At 41.4% G+C, this 20464-nt stretch overlaps 2 protein-coding genes across 2 annotated transcripts; one reads left to right on the forward strand and one right to left on the reverse strand.

Annotated features, from left to right (window-relative positions):
* Nucleotides 1-151: 151 nt before the first annotated feature.
* Nucleotides 152-4443, reverse strand: atpaf2 (ATP synthase mitochondrial F1 complex assembly factor 2). Its single transcript, XM_055890257.1, has 8 exons — nt 3943-4443; nt 3756-3800; nt 3484-3632; nt 3206-3303; nt 2999-3079; nt 2727-2839; nt 2326-2441; nt 152-2204 (listed from the first exon to the last, which is right to left on the reverse strand). The coding sequence occupies exons 1-8, from the start codon at nt 4076-4078 to the stop codon at nt 2067-2069; spliced, it is 876 nt and encodes a 291-aa protein (XP_055746232.1). The 5' UTR covers nt 4079-4443; the 3' UTR covers nt 152-2066.
* Nucleotides 4444-4542: 99 nt separating this feature from the next.
* On the forward strand, nt 4543-8421 carry LOC129828933 (glucose-induced degradation protein 4 homolog). Its single transcript, XM_055890258.1, has 6 exons — nt 4543-4944; nt 5285-5344; nt 5462-5569; nt 6100-6201; nt 6342-6472; nt 6842-8421. The coding sequence occupies exons 1-6, from the start codon at nt 4756-4758 to the stop codon at nt 6903-6905; spliced, it is 654 nt and encodes a 217-aa protein (XP_055746233.1). The 5' UTR covers nt 4543-4755; the 3' UTR covers nt 6906-8421.
* Nucleotides 8422-20464: the final 12043 nt, after the last annotated feature.

Genomic DNA, 20464 nt, shown 5'->3' on the forward strand with positions numbered 1-20464 from the left:
CTTATTTCCAATATGGTTATGTAAACAGTAGATTTTACAATCTGGCAGTGCACACAATCCAAAGTATGTTTACATAGAAAACTTCTCATATCCACAAGCAATTTTACATTAGGATTTCAAAATGTTTGCTTTAGGAAATAACAGAAACGTGTTTCCATGTGTCATTTTTATTCGAATGCATTTAGGGTTTGATTCAGTGGTTTGACAAAAAAGCTGGTGATGTATGTAACAGCTGTGTATGTAACAATAAACATGTTTTAGTCAGTTTGACCCATTGATAGATTACATTTTTACTGAAGCAACAGAAAAACTAAGTCAGCTTTGCTACAAGCTACTAAGTATAATACAGTGGGAGTGAGAGAGACATCTGGGCTGAGACAGGGGGAACAGGGAATTAACATTCCTCCCCTGAAGGGACAACACTCACTGTTTCCATAGAAACATGCAATGTTCCCAAAAGTCACTGATGACTGAGAAACTGATTCAAAACACAAACTGTAGAAGAGATGGCCATCATCATACTTGGCTGCTGCCAAGTTGTACTTTATGGGGAAGGAGTGTCAGAGAAGACTGTTCCTCTTTACTGAAATTAAATTACACATCTTTCCCTTTCTATAAAAGCCAACTGACATTTACTCCTGAGGTGCTGACCTGTTGCACTCTCTATAATCACTGACTATTATTTGACCCTGCTGGACATCTATGAACACTTGAACATCTTGAAGAACAATCTGGCCTTAATTAAAGGCCATGAACTCATTACTCATGTGCAATGAATAATGTTGAAAATTAGCAAGTTGAGGATACTAAACTGCTTGGAGTAACCCTGGATTTTAAACTCTCATTGTACAAACATATTGACACAATAGTAGCTAAGGTGGGGAGATGTCTGTCCATAATAAAGCACTGCTCTGCCTTCTTAACAACACTATCAACAAGGCAGGTCCGACAGGTCCTAGTTTTGTCACACCTGGACTACTGTCCAGTCATGTGGTCAAATTCCACAGAGGGACTTAGGAAAACTACAATGCCACCAGAGGTCTCTTCACAGTCCCCAAGTCCAGGACAGACTATGGGAGGTGCACAGTAATACATGGAGCCACAGAACTATATTCCACATCAATTAACTCATGCAAGCAGTAAAATCTGATTTAAATAACTGATCAAAATGAATCTTATGGAACAGTGAGGAGATACACATACAAACTTGATTTTTTTGTGTGTTGTAGATATATATTTTAACTTTATTTAACTACGCAAGTAAGTTAAGAACAAATTCTTATTTTCAATGACAGCCTAGGAACAGTGGGTTAACTGCCTTGTTCAGGGGCAGAACAGATGTTTACCGTGTCAATTCAGGGATTTGATGTGGCAACCTTTTGTTTACTAGTCCAACGCTCTAACCACTAGGCTACCTGTCATCACAGGTAGCCCAGGTAGGTAGCCTATATGGTAGAAGAGTAGTGGCACACTTAATGTGAAGGCACATTTAATGTGTTGTGAAATAACCGCCTTCATTTTGCTGCGTCTCGTGCATGTATTTTTATCTTGTGAACATGCGTCAGGTGATAGAAATCTGAACGCACTACAAGCGCTTTGAAAAGTTAATGTAATTATACTTTCCTCATTCCTACCGCACGGACAACCAGTAAAGTACATTAAAATATTATATTATTCAACATTCTGGCTTGTAGAGGTCATGAGAAGTAACTTTCCTGATTCAAATGCAAATTTTTGCCCGATGTAGAATTCAATGCAATTGAACGTCAGGTTTCCAGGCAACTACATTTCTTGCTCTTTGGGGTTTTAGGCTGGGTTTCTGTATAAGCATTTTGTGACAACTGCTGATGTAAAAAGGGCTTTATAAATACAGTTGATTGATTGATTGACAGACATAAAATATTATGTGTTTTTATTCCGCAAAGGAAAACAACCAGTGATAAACACAAGTCCTAAGGATTTGCGATTTCTTCCCAGTCAAAGGCCAGTACACTGCCTTTGTTGCCTTTGCTCTTAAGAGTCCTGTCTGAGTTTGTGTTGACTCAGGGAAGCACTGAATGTCCTCCTTAGTCTTGCATGAGTTTGCGTTTGACCGTTGAACTTTCAGAAGAAAAATGTACAAACAGAGCCCCTGCTGCTGTACGTGACCTCAGATCATATAGGTCAACATCATGAGCCCACTCTACATTTCCCCAATGTCCGATCTATAGAGAGGGAAAAGAGACAGAGGAAAATAAATCATTAGTAAGAGAGAAAGAGATTGAATACATATCCACCACGCTTTCTAATTTCTGTATATGCATTGTTTCTGTGGCGAGTTCCTACCTGGAACTCCTCCTCTAGTCGTGACAGCAGCACGGCCTGCTCCACTGTAATGTGTTTGTCTATTAAAGCAAAGGCAAGCACCACTGACCTCAGCTGGGTGATCACATACTCCAGACCTACACACAGAGGAGGTCACAAAGAATATTAGTAGCCGTGTACAGTCTATTTAACTGAGACTCTGCAATATTATGTGATCATAAACACCGGTCCTACTTCTGAGTGCAAAGCAGGAGGCTCTACCTGAAGTGGCCCAACAAACTGAAAATACTGATGATTCTCTCTCCATTTTCAGTCCATTGGTCTAGGCAAGAGGCTGATTCCTTTTAGCACCCACATACAGTGAAGAATTTGCACATGTGCACGGGACGGGAGTACCTCTAATGACTCTTAGATGTTTTTACCTGTCAGGGACCAGAAGTTATAGGAACCCAGGTGCTGGCGGAAAGTATCCATCGTCGCCTGTGGGATCTCTGGCCCCAGTATACTGGTGGAGGAGCCAATGACTACGTTGTACCTGAAAGAGAAAAACATTAATTCAGGTATTCACAAGACAATGCTACAAATCTCTGTTTCCCTCCTTTGCTGAAGATGACATGCAAATACATGTCCAGTGAACTTTTTGTTAGGTAACGCACAGAAAATGAGTCAATGATCATGTTAAAGTGAAACCAACCTGTCTTCAATCCAGTTCAACACAGGGTCCCATTCATTATTCTGAAGCTCAACTAGTGATGGAGGCTCCTCAACTCTGTAACTGCAAGGAGACAACATACTCACACAGTTTCAATCCCTATGCAATCATACACATGAATGATCTGTAGAAATAATTACTGATGGAGGGAACCTAAACCCTCATGCTACTACAAAGATCTCAGTGTACCAGAGAGTGTCAGTCTCCAGATACTTGAGGGCAGCAGTGATCATTTGGTCCTTGCTGCGGAACGTAGGGTTATCTAGGGCGGTGTTGCAGAGAGTGGTCTGGAGGAGAGAGAACAAATCTCAAATTGCACCCCTTTCCCACATATAGAGCATTAGTTTGAATCAATCAACCAAGTCAAAAGCTCTAGTGAAAGTAGTGCCCTGTATGGGGTACAGTGACCATTTCAGATACAGCCAACATGAAGCATTGAACAAAAGTACTGGGGTAAAAGGTCATACCATATGCATGCTGTAGAACTTGAGCATGTCTTTCTGAGTATCCCATTCATTCGCCACGGCAATGGCTAAGGCTTCGTTGGGGGCTGTGAACAGCTTTCCTCCTGGTGTTTTCAGTTTCCGCCGGTCCAGGTTGATCTCAAACATGCCACCTGCAGACCAAAAATCAAGGCAAAAAAAAAGTGAGTTCTTGAATTCTTAGCACTCAGACTTCTTATTTAAACAATTTCAAGAGAGAAAGTCCCTCACTCTCCAAGTCCTGCTACAGTACTCACCCTCTCCATGGGATATGCTAACATCCTCATAGAATTTCTTTCTTTCTGTCGATGAGAGCAAAACAAAGTAAACATGACAAGAAATGTACAACCTCCATGGTGCACATAGCCATGATCACTGTAAACCAGCAAGCTCGAGAGCCTTTTCTGGATATTTGATTAAACAAGTGGCTGGTGCATCTCTTACCTGTGATAATGGAGTAGGATTTTGAGTTCACAGAGAGCAGAGGGAGCAGCTTAAACATTTGACCTCTTGGGCAGACAGTGGGGGGAGAGAAAGCATGCCCCAGACAATTGTGAAACCTCACAAGATTCCTCAGCATCGTGTCAGTGACAGAGATGTTTTAACAAACAAGTTTCCGCAATTGAAGTGGGGTTCTAACCTACAGTTGACTTGGCTAGCTGAACTAACGTTAGCTAACAGGAATTATGAATGCCGGATAGTATCGCTTTTCAAAATGCAGGACACACTACTGTTGCTATAAGAAACGACTGACGAAGAGTAGTTGAAGGTTGACTGATCTAAAACGAATCATTTGGAGAAATACGATCGTATTTGCACACACCTCTCACTGCATCGCATCTCCTCTCCATGTGTGTGACCTTTCGTGTTTGGCAGATTCGATAGATTTCCCAGATACAGGGGAAATGTAGTTCCATTCTTGTTATAAAATCAAACAGAATGGAAGAGTGCCAGAGCGAAAAGGACTACATCCTCAAAAGTCATTGATAGCGTTGCGATAAATAAGCCAATGAGCAGCGCGCTTTTAGACTAGTGCATCCCTTGGCTAATGAGAGAAGAGAATGCTGCTGTTTTATGACGTCCGCGACGAAGTCCATTTACTTTTCTGGAGCTTGGTGTGAGTGACTGAAGTATTAGATTTGAAGGGATTTGGATGTAGGTGAGCCGCCTCATTCGTGCTCTCTGTACCATCTTCCCACATCTATCGCCCGGACGGTCACTGACTGCGGTCGGTGTCCTTCCCGCGGTACCAGAACCATGCCTGTCCCCGCTGGATACCTCAGTAACACCCCCATGGCCTCCAAGTCCTCGGCCTCGCTTATCCCACCTCCCTTGATCAACACCCACCAGCCCGGTGTTGTCGCCTCGCTTCTCTACAGCGGCTCCAAGTTCCGAGGACATCAGAAGAGCAAAGGCAACTCCTACGATGTCGAGGTTGTTCTGCAGGTCCGTTAGATTTATGAAAATTTCATTTGCCAGTCAGCTGACGACTAATTGAGCTGACGAACATGTCAAAACACGTAATGATTGCCAGCTTCCAGAAGGAGTGTTCATAATCACCGGCCATGAAACCTAGATGTTAGATGACCCTATCATTAATTGAATTTACATTCTAGTGACGGTAGGTGAGCTGGCATTAGTAGTGAAAATGTTACTACCAGAATGGGATTCAGCTGTGTTCAGATGTATCTTTGGAAAGAAGTTACACAATGAATGATCCTTCATTCCACTATCTAGCTAGTGAACATTTATATACTGTTTTCAAGTCTTGTGTTGTTTCTTTCAGCATGTGACCATGGAAGACTCATACTTGTGTGGGTACTTGAAGATCAAAGGGTTGACAGAGGTGAGAATGATTTACTTGATACCGAAAAGAGGTTGAATAAAGGTTTAATTTAACCCCTTTATTTTAATCATGTTTCTGATTCCCAGCATAACTTGTTTCTGTTTTTTTCTTCTGTAGGAATACCCCACTCTGACTACGTTCTTTGCAGGGGAGATCATCAGTAGGAAGCGTCCGTTTCTAACCAGGAAGTGGGATGCAGATGAGGATGTGGATCGCAAGCACTGGGTAAATCGAATATGCGATCATTCATTTAATTTAGCCTATTTCAATAATTGAATAGTCTGATTCCACCCACGCTGATCTGCTTTAGACCTCTGCAAAATGAAGTAGGAGATCATCTTGCCTGGTGAGAATGTGAGGGCGTCATCCCCCTCATTAATGTTTTTTGGTTGCTGTTAATCTCTCGTGGACAGACTATGTAAAATATTGTGACGTCTGTCAAAAGTCCCTGGGATGCGATGGCTAACGGGCTAGTTTTAGTGTTTTGGTGTTCCGCCACTGGTTATTTGGTCGTATCAGAATGTGGTGCTTAAAGTGGGCGCAGAGATTTCAAGCAATGAGGATTCGATTAAGCTGGCCCAGGTGGGTGGACTTTGCACCGGGTGAAAAGTGATTGAATTTGTTTGGAACCCGGTCTGATAACGGTAGATTTGTCAAGCAAGAACAATAGTTATGATTGTTAAACATATTGTATTGTTCCAGCAAAAGGACACTGTGTAGTGTGTTGTTTTAACGATTTTCTATTTGGGCTCCAGGGCAAATTCCAGGCTTTCTACCAGTATGCAAAGACGTTCAACTCAGATGAGTTTGACTATGAAGAGCTGAAGAACTCTGACTACATCTTCATGAGGTGGAAGGTAAGCTCAAACCAGACCGCATGTTACCTAGTCCTCCATTACCAAGGAAAAGCTGAATCATGGATATGAGGTTTGGCAACATTTCCTGTACATATACTGTTGTTATAATGATGTACTAACTATTTTATTCTCTTCCACAGGAGCAGTTCCTGGTCCCTGATCACACCATTAAAGACATCAGCGGTGCTTCCTTCGCTGGTTTCTACTACATCTGCTTCCAAAAGTCCACAGCCACCATAGAGGGATACTACTATCATAGGAGCTCAGAATGGTAACAGGAGACTAAATACTAACTGGGTCATTGATGAACGTGATAAAACTGGTTCAGATGTAGCCAGGCCTTGTGAACTTAGAACATATTCCTGTGCATCATCAGTTCTGATGCGTTTCTTTTTTCTTTAAAGTAATATTTTATTTGCTCAGGTTATCAGGGTCAGGATGCAGTTCATGCCCTAATTCTGTGGGGCATGAACTTATTTTTTAAATACTTTTCAACTAATCAAAAATAAATTAAATAACTGCTCTCTGTACAATAAGAGTTGAGGGCTTGGGGTTGATTTAATTTGGGACTTGCCAATGCATCTCTCCTCTCTTGACTTTCTGCACTAAATAGCACTGTCTGACTCCCTCTCCCTCACAGGTACCAGTCTCTGAACCTCACCCATGTTCTGGAACACAGTGCAGCCATCTATGAGTTCCGGTGACCCAGGCATTGTGGCTTTGTTGGCTCAGAAAGACTTTAAGGCCTGCAGAAGCTACATGAAGGAGACACGAAGACTGAGAAGGACTGGGGATGGATGGGTAGAAAGGGGACATGAAAACTGTGTTGTTACTACTACCAAGAGGATGTGCTTTTCTGTCTGAGGAAGAAAAGGAAATGGAATGATGGATTTATTGATGGACAGATGGAAGCAGGTCTGTTGGACTGGAACTTTCACAGAGGAAGGTATGGATGGATGGAAGAGACCGAGACAAAGGACAGCTCTGCCCCAGCCAGGGCAGGCAGGAGCTTCAGTCCTGTGGGATTGGGGCAGAGAGCCATAGCAGTATGATGCTTTATCATTTCTTAATTTGTTTTAACATCTGATTTTAAAAGCTTGTTGACTTTCACTCTGCTGTGTCAAGGTCCAGTCATGAGTTATGAAAATGGAGACTTCAGTACTACAACACTTGTCTTTGGCCACTTTATAAATAAAGCTGGTGTTTTCCTCTTGCAACTGGGGATTTGTCTGCTTTTATCCAATTCTCATCTGAGCTTAACAGATATTGGACAAAGATTCTTCTGCTCTAAACGCTGGATCTCTTTTAAAGCTAAATGTCAGCGTGTGGAATAATGTTCTGATAAACTACACTCCGTCTTTTGGATTGAAGCTTTAAACAGTTCATAGCTCCTTGAATGACAGTGTTATTGTTGTGTTTTCAATCTAGGCTAACTCTTCTGATTGCCTGCAAAGAGATTTTGCAAGTTACCTCTTCAGCTACCCGTTGTAAATCTTCAGACGACAGAGTAATGACTGTCTGGAGGTCCGTGCTCTGTGGAAAAGACAAGTGACATTTGTGAGTGCTTGTGGTTCTTGTATTGTGGGTTTCATTTGCACACGTTGTGTTTAACTCCAGTGCGACACTTCTAATCCAGTATACATGTGTAACGTAACACATAGGTAGGTCATGGTTGGATTTAAGATGGAATCATATGTTACTAGGTCCATGCAGTCAGCAGCATTTTACTTTTCACTCGCATTCATTAAAACAAAAATACTTTTGTCACAAACTTCTGTTTTCCTTGGGTGTCCACGCCCCTTCATTGTTAACTATGCAACATTATGCAACAGCATCGTTCTTGACTTCAACCATACATCTCCAAGTTTCAAAAACCAGATGTATTCTATAAAATAGTATTAAAAATGTCTTATCGTTAAAGGAAATATTTTGTCTAATTGCCCTTTTCAAGCACTACCCTTCCACATGTGCCCTGTCCATGCAATGGTGCCATCTTTTTAAACTGTATCAAAATGTATTATACCAGTATGTGTGTGTAAGTATGGACCGAAAGCAGATTGGTGTGGCCTGACTGGTTGTGAAGAATGGAGTAAATCATATCAAAAGACCCCTTATTATGTTTTTTTCTTTCAAGACTATTGTATGAACTGTACTTCACTGGCATACTAGTAATGGGTCCTGTTATTTATATTACTCCATAAAAACACACAATGAACTAAATATTATTCTAGCTGGACAAATACACAGTATGTCAAATATTAAGAACCCTTGCTCTGTCCATGACAGACTGACCAGGTGAATCAAGGTTAAAGCTATGATCCCTTATTCATGTCACTTGCTAAATCCACTTCAGTCAGTGTAGATGAAGGGGAGGAGACAGGTTAAATAATTATTTTGTTGTATGTGTGCCATTCAGAGGGTGAATGGGCAAGACACAATTTTTAAGTGCCTTTGAATGGAGATATGGTAGTAAGTGCCAGGTAAACCGGTTTGAGTGTATCAAGAACAGCAATGCTGCTGGGTTCTTCACGCTCAGCAGTTTCCCTTGTGTATCAAGAATGGTCCACCAACCAAATTACATCCAGCCAACTTGACACAACTGTGGGAAGCATTGGAGTTAACATGGGTTGACTCCACTGCTTCCCACACTTTGTAGAGTCCATGCTTTGACGAATTGAGGCTTTTCTGAGGCAACTCAATATTAGGAAGTTGTTCCTAATGTTTGGTGTACTCTGTATTCTGAGCTACATCGAAGTCAAGAATGCCCAGCTGGATAACATGTGGAGGTTTTGGCTCCCTAGCTATTCCCACCTATCTAATACTACCCTCTAGTGGTGATACCAGTTTGATACACATTGTTGTTGGGTCTGTACTATCTGGAATGCTTGGGACGTCTATACCCCCCATTGAAGTAGACATTTAAAATGGTAAGGGTTAAGGTTTAGGGTAGGGACGTCCCAGGGATGCCAGATAGCACTGGCCAATGTTGCTGTCAATAGTTTACAACACCATTTCCGATGCCTGACTCAGATTCTGTCTTTCTTAGATTAGTTAACCATAAAGTACACTATGCTTCATAGATATCCCCTCCTGTGCTGTGCTGTGACTAAAAGGAGCGCTGCAGGGAACTGAGTTTCCTGAAGTCCCGCACGGAGATGGAGGGACCGGGCAAGGAAGAGGGCGGACGGACGGGGGGGAAGAGGCATAGATACTGTATATAGTGAACAAAAATTTAAACGTATGTAATGTTTTGGTCCCATGTTTCATGAGCTTAAATAAAAGATACCAGAAATATTCCATACGCACAAAAAGCTTATTTTTGTCAAATTCTGTGCACAAATTTGTTTACATCCCTGTTAGTGAGCATTTCTCCTTTGGCAAGATAATTGGCAATTGGCATGCTGAATGCAGGAATGTCCACCCGAGCTGTTGCCAGAGAACTGAATGTTGTCATTTTCCTCCAACGTTGTTTAAGAGAATTTGGCAGTACGTCCAACCGGCCTCACAACCGCAAACCACATGTAACCACTCCAGCCCTGGACATCCATATCCGGCTTCTTCACCTGCGGGATCGTCTGAGACCAGCCACCCAGACAGCTGATGAAACTGAAGAGTATTTCTGTCTGTAATGAAGCCCTTTTGTGTGGAAAAACTCCTTCTGATTGGCTGGGCATGGCTCCCCAGTGCATGGGCCTGGCTCCCAAGTGGGTAGGCCTATGCCCTCCCAGGCCCAGCTATGGCTGCGCCCCTGCCTAATCATGTGAAATCCATGGATTTGGGCCAAATTTATTTATTTAAATTGACTGATTTTCTTACATAAACTGTAACTCAGTAAAATTGTTGAAATTGTTGTATGTTGCGTCTACGTTTTTGTTCAGCATAGAAAGAAGGGGCGCGAGGTGCAAACCTGTAACACAAGCCCGAGTACTTTCTCATTTGGGTCAAATACAGGAGAGAAATGCATGTTACGTGCCTGAAGATTGCGAGCAATTGACAGATAGTGAACTTGAAATTGATCCTGACAAGTGAGGAAAAAGAACCTGTGTCATGAGGTGAAGGCTTCCGAGCAAGGTCTGACTTAGTGAGTATGAGGCCCCAGACAGATGCCAGTCTGTGCGCTGTGCACCTGCCAACTTTCCTTCAATTCACAAGTGTCTGAAACTTTCACCAGAGAAAGAATCTGAGTGAAACAGCGCCCCTCCACCTTACTACATGTAGCCCATGTATCTGATGCTGTCTGGGCAAAAAGAGTAGGACATGCCATGCTCTTTTTGGCCAGACAGCATCAGATCCATGGGCTACACGTACAGCGCCTTCAAAGTATTCACACGATCACTCACACCCCTTGACTTTTCCCACATTTTGTTGTTACAGCTTGAATTTAAATTGAGATTTTGTGTCACTGGTCTACACAAAATACCCCATAATGTCAAAGCGGAATTATGTTTTTAGTATTTTTTACAAATTAACTGAAAACCAAAATAAGTCAATGAGTATTCAACGCCTTTGTTATGGCAAGCCTAAACAAGTCACATAAGTTGCTTGGACTCACTGTGTGCAATAGTGTTCAACATGATTTTGAATGACTACGTCATCTCTGTACACAAAACATACAATTATCTCTAAGGTCACTCAGTCAAGCAGTGAATTTCAAACACAGATTAAACCTCAAAGACCAGGGAGGTTTTCCAATTCCTTGCAAAGACGGGACCCTACTGGTAAATGGGTTAAAATAAAAAGCAGACATTGAATATCCCTTTGAACATGGTGAAGTTAATTATACTTTGGACGAAAACATCACTGCTGAAATTAGTCTTATTTTCCCCCAAATTACGACAGTAAAAACGAAACGCGGCATCAGTCCTACTTGAATACACAAGCCATGTCCATGTATTGTTTTTTCTCGGTTTATCATAACTTTTTCATAGTTGTCACTACTAAATCTTAAAGGCACTGCGTCCCCACTTTCAGGGAATACTGTTTTGGCCCCCGTTTGACAAGATCACACTTCTGTTTGTCAGACAGCGCCTCTGGCCACATCATCACTTCAACACACAGTAGGTCCATGTGTTGATCTCATTGTGACTCTGGAAGATCAAGGGCTAGAGGTGAAAAAGGCTCTGAAACCAAATTTGCATGATTTGCATCTTCCTCTCCGAGCTTTTGCTCTGCTTCGACATTAGCTACTGCTGTGCTACTACTAGTGATAGCATGTAGTTCCAATGATGACTAGTCACCAACAGCAGCAGAGGCAGTAATGCTACTGGTTAAAGCGCCAGCTAGGCTAATATTCTAGTGGTTGTTGAAGTGCTAACTAGGCCTGGGCCTGTCTGGGCTCATCATTGTGTCCTCTGCCTCGATGACGAAGGTAGTATTATCAGCGGCACCTGTCTTTTTACAACAACAAAAAAATGTTAACTTGGTAATTTTTCTGTTCAAATAAAATGTCCTTCTTTTGTTTTTTCTCTGCCCCGCTCTTCTGAAAGCACCTCATCACAGAGTCTTTGCTGCATCTTACCTTCAATGAAAGTCACATTTGCAATCATATCGAGTAAAACAATGCACACAGGCAGCACAGTCATGGCTAGAAGGGATACAGTTTTGCCAAATTAAATTCAAAAGTAGATTTCTCTTTGGTGCATTTTAGCTTACCCTAACCCTTTTCCTAACCATAATCTAATTCTACTAACCTGCTACGTTAATTCTCCTAACCTGCTGCGTAAGTTCTCCTAACCTGCTACAGCAGAGGGAGCACCCCCCCATTCACATCGACGGGACAGTAGTGGAGAAGGTGGAAAGTTTTAAGTTCCTTGGCGTACACATCACGGACATACTGAAATGGTCCACCCACACAGACAGCATGGCAAAGAAGGCGCAACAGCGCCTCTTCAACCTCAGGAAGCTGAAGAAATTTGGCTTGTCACCTAAAACACTCACAAACTTTTAGAGATGCACAATCGAGAGCACCCTGTCGGGTGTATCACCGCCTGGTACGGCAACTGCACCACCCTCAACCGCAAGGCTCTCCAGAGGGTAGTGCGGTCTGCACAACGCATCACCGGGGGCAAACTACCTGCCCTCCAGGACACCTACTGCACCTGATATCACAGGAAGGTCAAAAAGATAATCAAGGACAACAACCACCCGAGCCACTGCCTGTTCACCCTGCTATCATCCAGAAGGAGAGGTCAGTACAGGTGCATCAAAGCTGGGGCGGAGAGACTGAAAAACATCTTCTATCTCAAGGCCATCAGACTGTTAAACAGCCATTACTAACATAGAGAGGCTACTGCCAACATACAGATTGAAATCTTTGGCCTCTTAAATAAATTGACTTAATAAAGGTATCACTAGTCACTTTAAATAACACCACTTTAATACTGTTTACATATCCTTCATTACTCATCTCATATGTATATACTGTATTCTATACCATCTACTGCATCTTGCCTATGCAGCACGACCACTGCTCATCTATATATTTATATGTACATATTCTTATTCATCCCTTTACATTTGTGTGTATAAAGTAGTTATTGTGAATTTATTAGATTACTTGTTAGATATTACTGCATTGTCGGAACTAAAAGCACAAGCATTTTGCTACACTCGCATTAACATCTGCAAACCATGTGTATGTGACCAATACATTTGATTTGATTTTGATTTGATTTAACTGCAAAAAGTAATTTGACAAAAGCTGGATGCCTTCTATCCATGACCCGGCAGAACTCTGGGTGAAATAGTCCATTATAAATATGAACCAGTACGTGGGTGATTAATGAAACTTGTTTCTATTATTTATGATACAAACGTGGATTATATTAATACATTATTTATCTATTATGAATTATTATTTGGCTTTATGGATTAATTTACATATTTGGAGGCCTTTTTTGTAAACAATGTGGCCTCATTAACCTGGGCACAGTGGCCAAGCAAAACCCCCTTCCCTCCCCATTTGCTTTGCAACTTTGAAGCTTCACACATATTTTGCTGCTGCTGGACCAACATGCTGAAGCAAGACAGAATGTCAGTGATGAGCTGAGCAACCCATGACAGCTCGAACCACCCAGTTTATAATTCCAGCTCACAAGGCCCCTTGATGATGTGAGGCCTGAAGCAGTTGCCTCTTCTGCCTAATAGTAAGTCTGCCACTACTTCCAAGCCTAATGATCAAGAAAATACCCAAGATGACTCTGTCCCAGTGGGAGTACGATTCATGGAGAAAGTGGATCCATGTCTTTTGGCATCCATTTGTAGTAAGAATGAGTTGGATTCTGTTAATTTGGTCAAAGTATCCAGAGGGGGATTTTTTGGGGGGTGTGTCTGCTATTCAGAGGGAGAGTGCGCTGCGTGTTTCAAGACTCGGGACGAAAGCGGTGTCCTGCTTTGCTCTCCGGAGCAGAGTGCTGCTTAAAGCAGTGATAACTGGGTTGGGATCAATTGAAGTTGGGAATCCCTGGTGTCTGTGATGCATGCTGTTTGGTGTGACGCAGACCCAGTGGTGAGCACGAGACTGACGAGACCCTGTCTGTCCTTCTGAGTTTTGGTGCAGTGTTTCCCGGCTAAAATCATGTTAGGGTATTTAAGTTATCCTGTGAGAGCTTTTGTTCCAAACCCACTAAGCTCTTTCAGGTGCCAAGTTTATGATCATATTGCAGCAGTATGTAGACGGGAGATTCAGAGGTTTGAGAAGTGCGCAGGAGGGCATGGAGCAAAAGTGTTGTTTTGGTGAAAAAAATTGGAGAGTTTCAATTGTGGAGGTGGCCATGTTGCTGGGGATCAGAAATGTTCTGTGCAAGTGAGACAGATTGAAGTTTCCAGGGTGAAAGCAGTGCAGAAAGTGTCATATGTGGAGGCAGTGAGGAAAGTATAGGATGGTCGGCAAAGTTTGAGGGAGCCTGAGAGGATCATTGAGTAGTAGACCAGTACAGAGTGACCCAAACAGTTTGTGCTTTAGTAAGGTCGGCTTCTTGGCGTTTATTGCTGTGGTCATTAACTGTACCTCACAGATGGAAAGGAAATTCCCCCCCCCCCCCAAAAAAAACAATATATATTTTCATGAGGAACTCAGTCCAGCTTTCAACTTACTCTTGAAAGTTGTAATAGTAGAATGACATTTTTTTATTGGCTAGTGCATCATCAGCTTTCCTCGTGTCATGTCAGTGATTGGGTACCTTAGAGAGCTATTTATTCAGTATATTTCTATATTCAGTGCAGTGTTCTTTATACAGTATGGTGCACTCCACTGGATTAACCCCAGGTCAGTGCTCCAAGTCAGGAGCAAAGCTGTTGCTATTTTTCAAACGACCACAAGAGAACTGCATAAAACTTGTAGAGCAAAGCCCGTTGATACAACCCTGCTATCTATTCTTTGATAATATAACATGAAACATTAAAATAAAAGAGTTTACAGGATATATTAATAAGCTTCTTATTTGTGAAGATAACATGTACTTTCCCCAAGCCATTCAAAATCATTGCATAGAAATGTTTTTAATGTCATATTTATACATATAACTCACATAACCACATTTTATGGTGTCACCCAACATTTCTATTCCCCAGAGTTTCGTGATGACCCATAGATAAATAACTCCCCTGTCCAGGTAACAAACGACAGTCAATCAGTCCATGAATCCTCATACCACATCCTTTGTCCTGTGCCCTTGTCATAGACATAACATTTAAGTTGTAGCTCCAGGTAAATCTACTGTCCTGTAGATCTGACGTGGTAATGTAGGTTAGTTGGCACATTTGGTTTGATAACATAAATAGTAGCAGGTCTGGAAAACCCATCCCTCTCTTTCCCCTGGTATGCAGTGGAGGAAAAACCCATTGTCTAGTCATGTTCACACCAACACAATGGATCTGTGTGTTATTTCTTTTCCTGATATAGTAGGCAGGTCAGTGTTGCTCTGCGGTGACACAAGGGCCTGGCTTGTACTTCCTGACAATCAAAAAATGTATCACCGGAATGATATAAAGTTTTATGTTCCTGTGTTCCAGCCAGTGGAGACTGGTAAGGGAAGGACAGCTCATAATAATGTCTGGAATGGAGTCAATGGAATTGTATCAAACATGTGGTTTCCATGTGGTTGATACCATTCCATTGCGTATTCCAGCCATTACTATGAGCCGTCCTCCCCTCGGCAGCCTCCACTGGTCCCAGCGTAGTGTTTTAATTCAATAATATGGCTTGTTTGTTAATTAAGAAATAAGGCCAGAGGAGGTGTTAAGGGTTGTTCTTATGTACGACACAACACGGAGGGCCCGGACACAGCCCTTAGCCGTGGTATATTTGCCATATACCACAAACTCCTGAAGTACCATATTGCTATTATAAGCTGGTTACCAATGTAATTAGAGCAGTAAAAATCTATGTTTTGTCATACCCGTGGCATACAGTCTGATATACCACGTTTGCCAGTCAATCAGCATTCAGGGCTCGACCCACCCAGTTTATAATTCTAGTTATGTAAGGCCCAGCATGTTAAGTACAGAGATAGGGATGAGGCAGAGGGCAGGGCATGAGATGTACATTTTTATACAACAACAAATAATAGGGAGCAGCCTTAATGTGATGAGGTTGTTCTAGCAAGTGCTCATCAGGGTTCCATTTCAATTCCAGTCAAGTTAATCAAATCCATGGCCTGTGTGGTCCAGTGGTTACAGCGACTGACCCTGGCACGTCGCACACGTATGCCAGAGTCGGAATGGGGTTGAATCCGTACCACAACCCTTTGACTCACCCTCTCCCATCTTTCCAACACTTTACTATCTCTTCAATAAATACATCAATTACGAAAGGAGTGGGTCTGCACCACTCCTTAAAAAATACCTTTAGAAAGTAATCCAAATTCTAATTCCAAATGTTCCTAATTGAAAAGCATTATAGAAAATAGGAATTGGAATTTCAGTCTACTTCCTGAATTGACTCGAATTTCAGTGGTGCTCATGCATTTTACCTGGTCTTGCAAGTGACAAAATGATCTTTCCTTTTAAGGCTGCATAATATGTAATTGACAAATTATTCAAGGGTTTTTCTGTGGGTAGTACACACGACGTATTGCCAAAAGTTAAACTTTCCCTGCACAGGGACTCCATATCTTCAATGAATGACTAATACAGTATAGATAAACTTCCTCCTTGGCCTCGCTGTTACAGTACATACAGCTTTACAGTCTTCTCAGAAACCATCACTCACGCCGCTCCCTTCTCCTCAGCCTCATTGGTTTGGTCATGGTCCGACGCAGAGGAAAGATTATATACCCTAACAATGCTTAAGTGAAGTGGTGAATCAGTTGACTCATAAGAACTTTAATCTTATTCAATATGCACAGGATGTTCAACCGCTTGATACAATATGTCAATTATTTGGGTAACTTTATGAATGCACATTGTATTTTCCATTTTCCAAGCATATTTTTCTTTCTGACTAAATGTTTATTCTAATCAACAAACATTCTGACATGTCCTGGTCATTAATCTTATCGGGATCTGTATTGTTTTTCTTTCACTGGCGTGTTATTCACATTTGAGGATTAGAAATCTGCTTAAGTTGGCACTTTGCACAGGGCTGGCAGTCACTGTTACCCTCTCTCAGGTGTGGCTGCCTGGATGAGGTAAGGAACATTCTGCATGTGACCATTCTGCAGGATGTGAATGAAAAGAAAAATATTCCTGTTTCCTCAACCTCAACAAAAAGCATTTATGAGGGGTAATTATCATTGAGAGGTAATTATTAACATGTTGTTTCCCTCTTTGACTACACCTATGAGTGTTTGCCACACACACACACACACACACACACACACACACACACACACACACACACACACACACACACACACACACACACACACACACACACACACACACACACACACACACACACACACACACATTTCATGGGCAATACCCTTCTATTGTTATTATGTCTTAGTTTAGTTAACATATTTCATATGAACACATTTGCTGGAGACTAAGGAGTCACAAAGTGGCTATAAACATGTACTGTTATTTCACATCGGGTTACAAATACAAGAAGATTAAATACATTCACCTACAGTAAAATATGTATTATGTTACTACACTATACAGTTTACAGCAAAAGTGGGTGGTGAAGTATCCAATGCCATTTTTTAAATCATGAGTCAAAATGCACATAATATAATATACATATAATAATAATAAAAATAATGTAATATATAATAATAATAAATAATATAATATATGCCGTTTAGCTGATGCTTTTAAGTGACTTACTTGATGTGTGTTGACATTTTACATGATAGGTGGTCCCGCGAATCGAACCCACAATCGTAGCATTGCGAGAGCCAGCCACATGCCTGATACAAACAAAACCAAAGGCCTGCACACACAGTTTCCATATTTCAAAGGTCCTCCCCATTACCTACCTCCTCAATACTATTCTACCAGCCTCATTATCATACTCTCTACCAGTACCAAAAAACTAAGATGGCAACAAAGCTGGTATAGGCATTTTTTTCTATTTCTGCAGATTTCCAACACTTTTTGATAATAAAGTAAAGGCCCTCAGAATACTGTGCAATTCTGTATGGCCATATTGAAAAATAAATCTGAGTGACAATAAGAAAAGTTAAGGTTCCAGGTCATGAACTGACTGGAGGAAAGGATTTCACCAAAGTGTTACTGGTATTTGAAAGTAGAATGCACGTGCCATGCATAAGCTTTTCTGGCAGGTCGCTGGTAAAACAGTGCCATGCACGGCTCTGGTTCCTCCTCTGCTATTGTCTGTTGTTGAGCAGAGATACTGATGCTTGGATAGATAACGTGTCTGGTTGGAATAGAGCACATACAGTACCAGTCAAAAGTTTGGACACACCTACTCATTCAAGGCTTTTTCTTTATTTGGACTATTTTCTACAATGTAGAATAATAGTGGAGACATCAAAACGATTAAATAACACATATGGAATCATGTAGTGAAAAAGTGTATGTGCGTGCATGCTTACAGGATTACGTACCTGCATACAGAATGTACATGCATATGATGTGCTCATGCACGTGTTTGTCCTGTAAGACAGTGTGCAAATCCTCCCAGAAACAGACAGTTACCCGCTTGCGTCCTGTGCCTCGTGTCCAGCCCAGCAAGGCACATGTGGCTCTGCTCCAGGTGTTTCACCAAAGTGTTCTTGGTATTTCAAAGTAGAATGCCAGGTCGCTGGCATGTCAGTCCCAGTGCCATGCCCAGCTCGGGTTCCTTCTCAACTATTGTCTCTTGTTGAGCAGAGATGCCGATGCTTGCATAGATAATGTGTCTGGTTGGAACAGGGTAAATGGTGAGGCCATCTGCTCTCTCTTAAGGTCCTTACTACTGAATAGTGTCTGTTCCAGGTGCATATGAGTCAAATAAGAATACTGGAGATGATGGTGACCTGCACACTGTCGAAAAAAGGAATAAATACAAAACTGAGGCTTAAATGCAAAACAAATGTGTTTATTTGAACATCAAGGTGCCCAAAAAAATCATGCAAGAAAGTGCATAATTTAAAAGTTGAAAACAAAAAATAAACATTTCGGCCTCAGGCCATCTTCAGTCCATCCTCAGCATCCGGTTGGAACAGGGCACATAGCTACAATATTCACTGCCAAACACACATTTATATATACAGTATATCAACTACATAGACCAGGAATAGATTTAGTCTATTTAAAATATTTGTTGTATTGCACTCTGTTTTAAAAAGAAGCAGAGTGCAGACATGGATGACAGTTAGATATTTCCTGCCATTTTGTCTGTAGGTGCCCCAAGTAAAATCCATATCCTCTGAACTCTGACCTATAGCGCCAGTTCTTATCTGCGAACATTGTGTCAAAGTTAATGGGAACAGCCTAGGGGAACAGCCTTCTAATTAAATGCTGGTCATTACTAACTTCACATTCCCTAACCAGTATCTAACACAGTAACATTTGTAAAATATTGACATGTGAAATGCATTCTAAATATGAATTAGTACCTGAAATGATTTAACACGGGGATGTAGCATCAGCTTCAATCAGTTGTAATGAATAAGCTGGTGAGCTCTATAGTCCCTTATAGGAATTCCTAGGCATTACAACTCAAACTACGCACAAACAGACATCAATATAGCACACTGATCGTATTATCACATTCAGAAAAAAGTATAGCATAATTAGCATATTGCTTGCTGGTAAACATTATGATGCTGTATTATTATTTAGTTATGGCACTCAGTGGAGGCTGCTGAGGGGAGGACGGCAAATGGAATAGCATCAAATACCTGGAAAACGTGTTTGATGTATTGATACCATTCCATCTATTGCACTCCAGACATTTCCACTAGCCCGTTCTCCCCAATTAAGGTGCCACCAACCTCCTGTGATGCACGAAGAAACATTTAATTCTATCCCAGTCTCAGATAAAGACGTAAAAATACTATACGCACTCCAAGACTTATGATAAGTTACGGTATGTCATCCAATTTGTATGATATTGTACGACCAGGTAAGACATATGATACTATACTTTCGCCAATTCTTATGACATTGTACCACCAATATTAATTTAACAATATAATGTACCATAAAGTAACATAACATACTAATTGGAGGGATACAGATTTACATCCCAAATGCTACGAATTGCAATGAGGCCATTTTGCATAGAGAGGAGCTCACTACAGCTGAATTACATTAATATCCACAATCCGTAGATGGCAGCTAAAAATTGATGCACGAAAGGTGATAGTGTGTTTGGGTTTTTTGCGGGGTTGTCAGATGAGTGAGCTTTAGGTCGCTAGTACTGTTGTGGGCAGAATCAGAATCAGCATGGTTACATTGCACTTCTAAATGAAATGCCTGCATGGGCCGCGTCTCAATCCACTGCATCTGTGGATATCGCCCTTCCACATTTCTGGTGAAAGGTGGCAGAGCTAGAGCGGTGTTTGTCAGACCACATCGCGAAAATCGGTCTTCGGCCTACATATTATTCTCACTTTTGCTCTGCCACCCCCACAAGTTTCACCTGTTTGAAATGTACTGCTCGACCTTACAGATACTTGTATGTGTGTGGTACATAGATGAGGTAGTCATTAAAAATCATTTTAAACACTATTATTGCACACAGAGTCCATAACACAGGGGTTGAATACTTATTGACTCAAGATACTTCAGGTTTTCATTTTTTATTAATCTGCACATATTTTGAAAAAAGTTATTTAATTTTGACATTATATGGTATTGTGTGTAGGCC

This window comes from Salvelinus fontinalis, chromosome 30 (genome assembly GCF_029448725.1).
Source record: "Salvelinus fontinalis isolate EN_2023a chromosome 30, ASM2944872v1, whole genome shotgun sequence".
NCBI classification, from domain to species: domain Eukaryota; kingdom Metazoa; phylum Chordata; class Actinopteri; order Salmoniformes; family Salmonidae; genus Salvelinus; species Salvelinus fontinalis.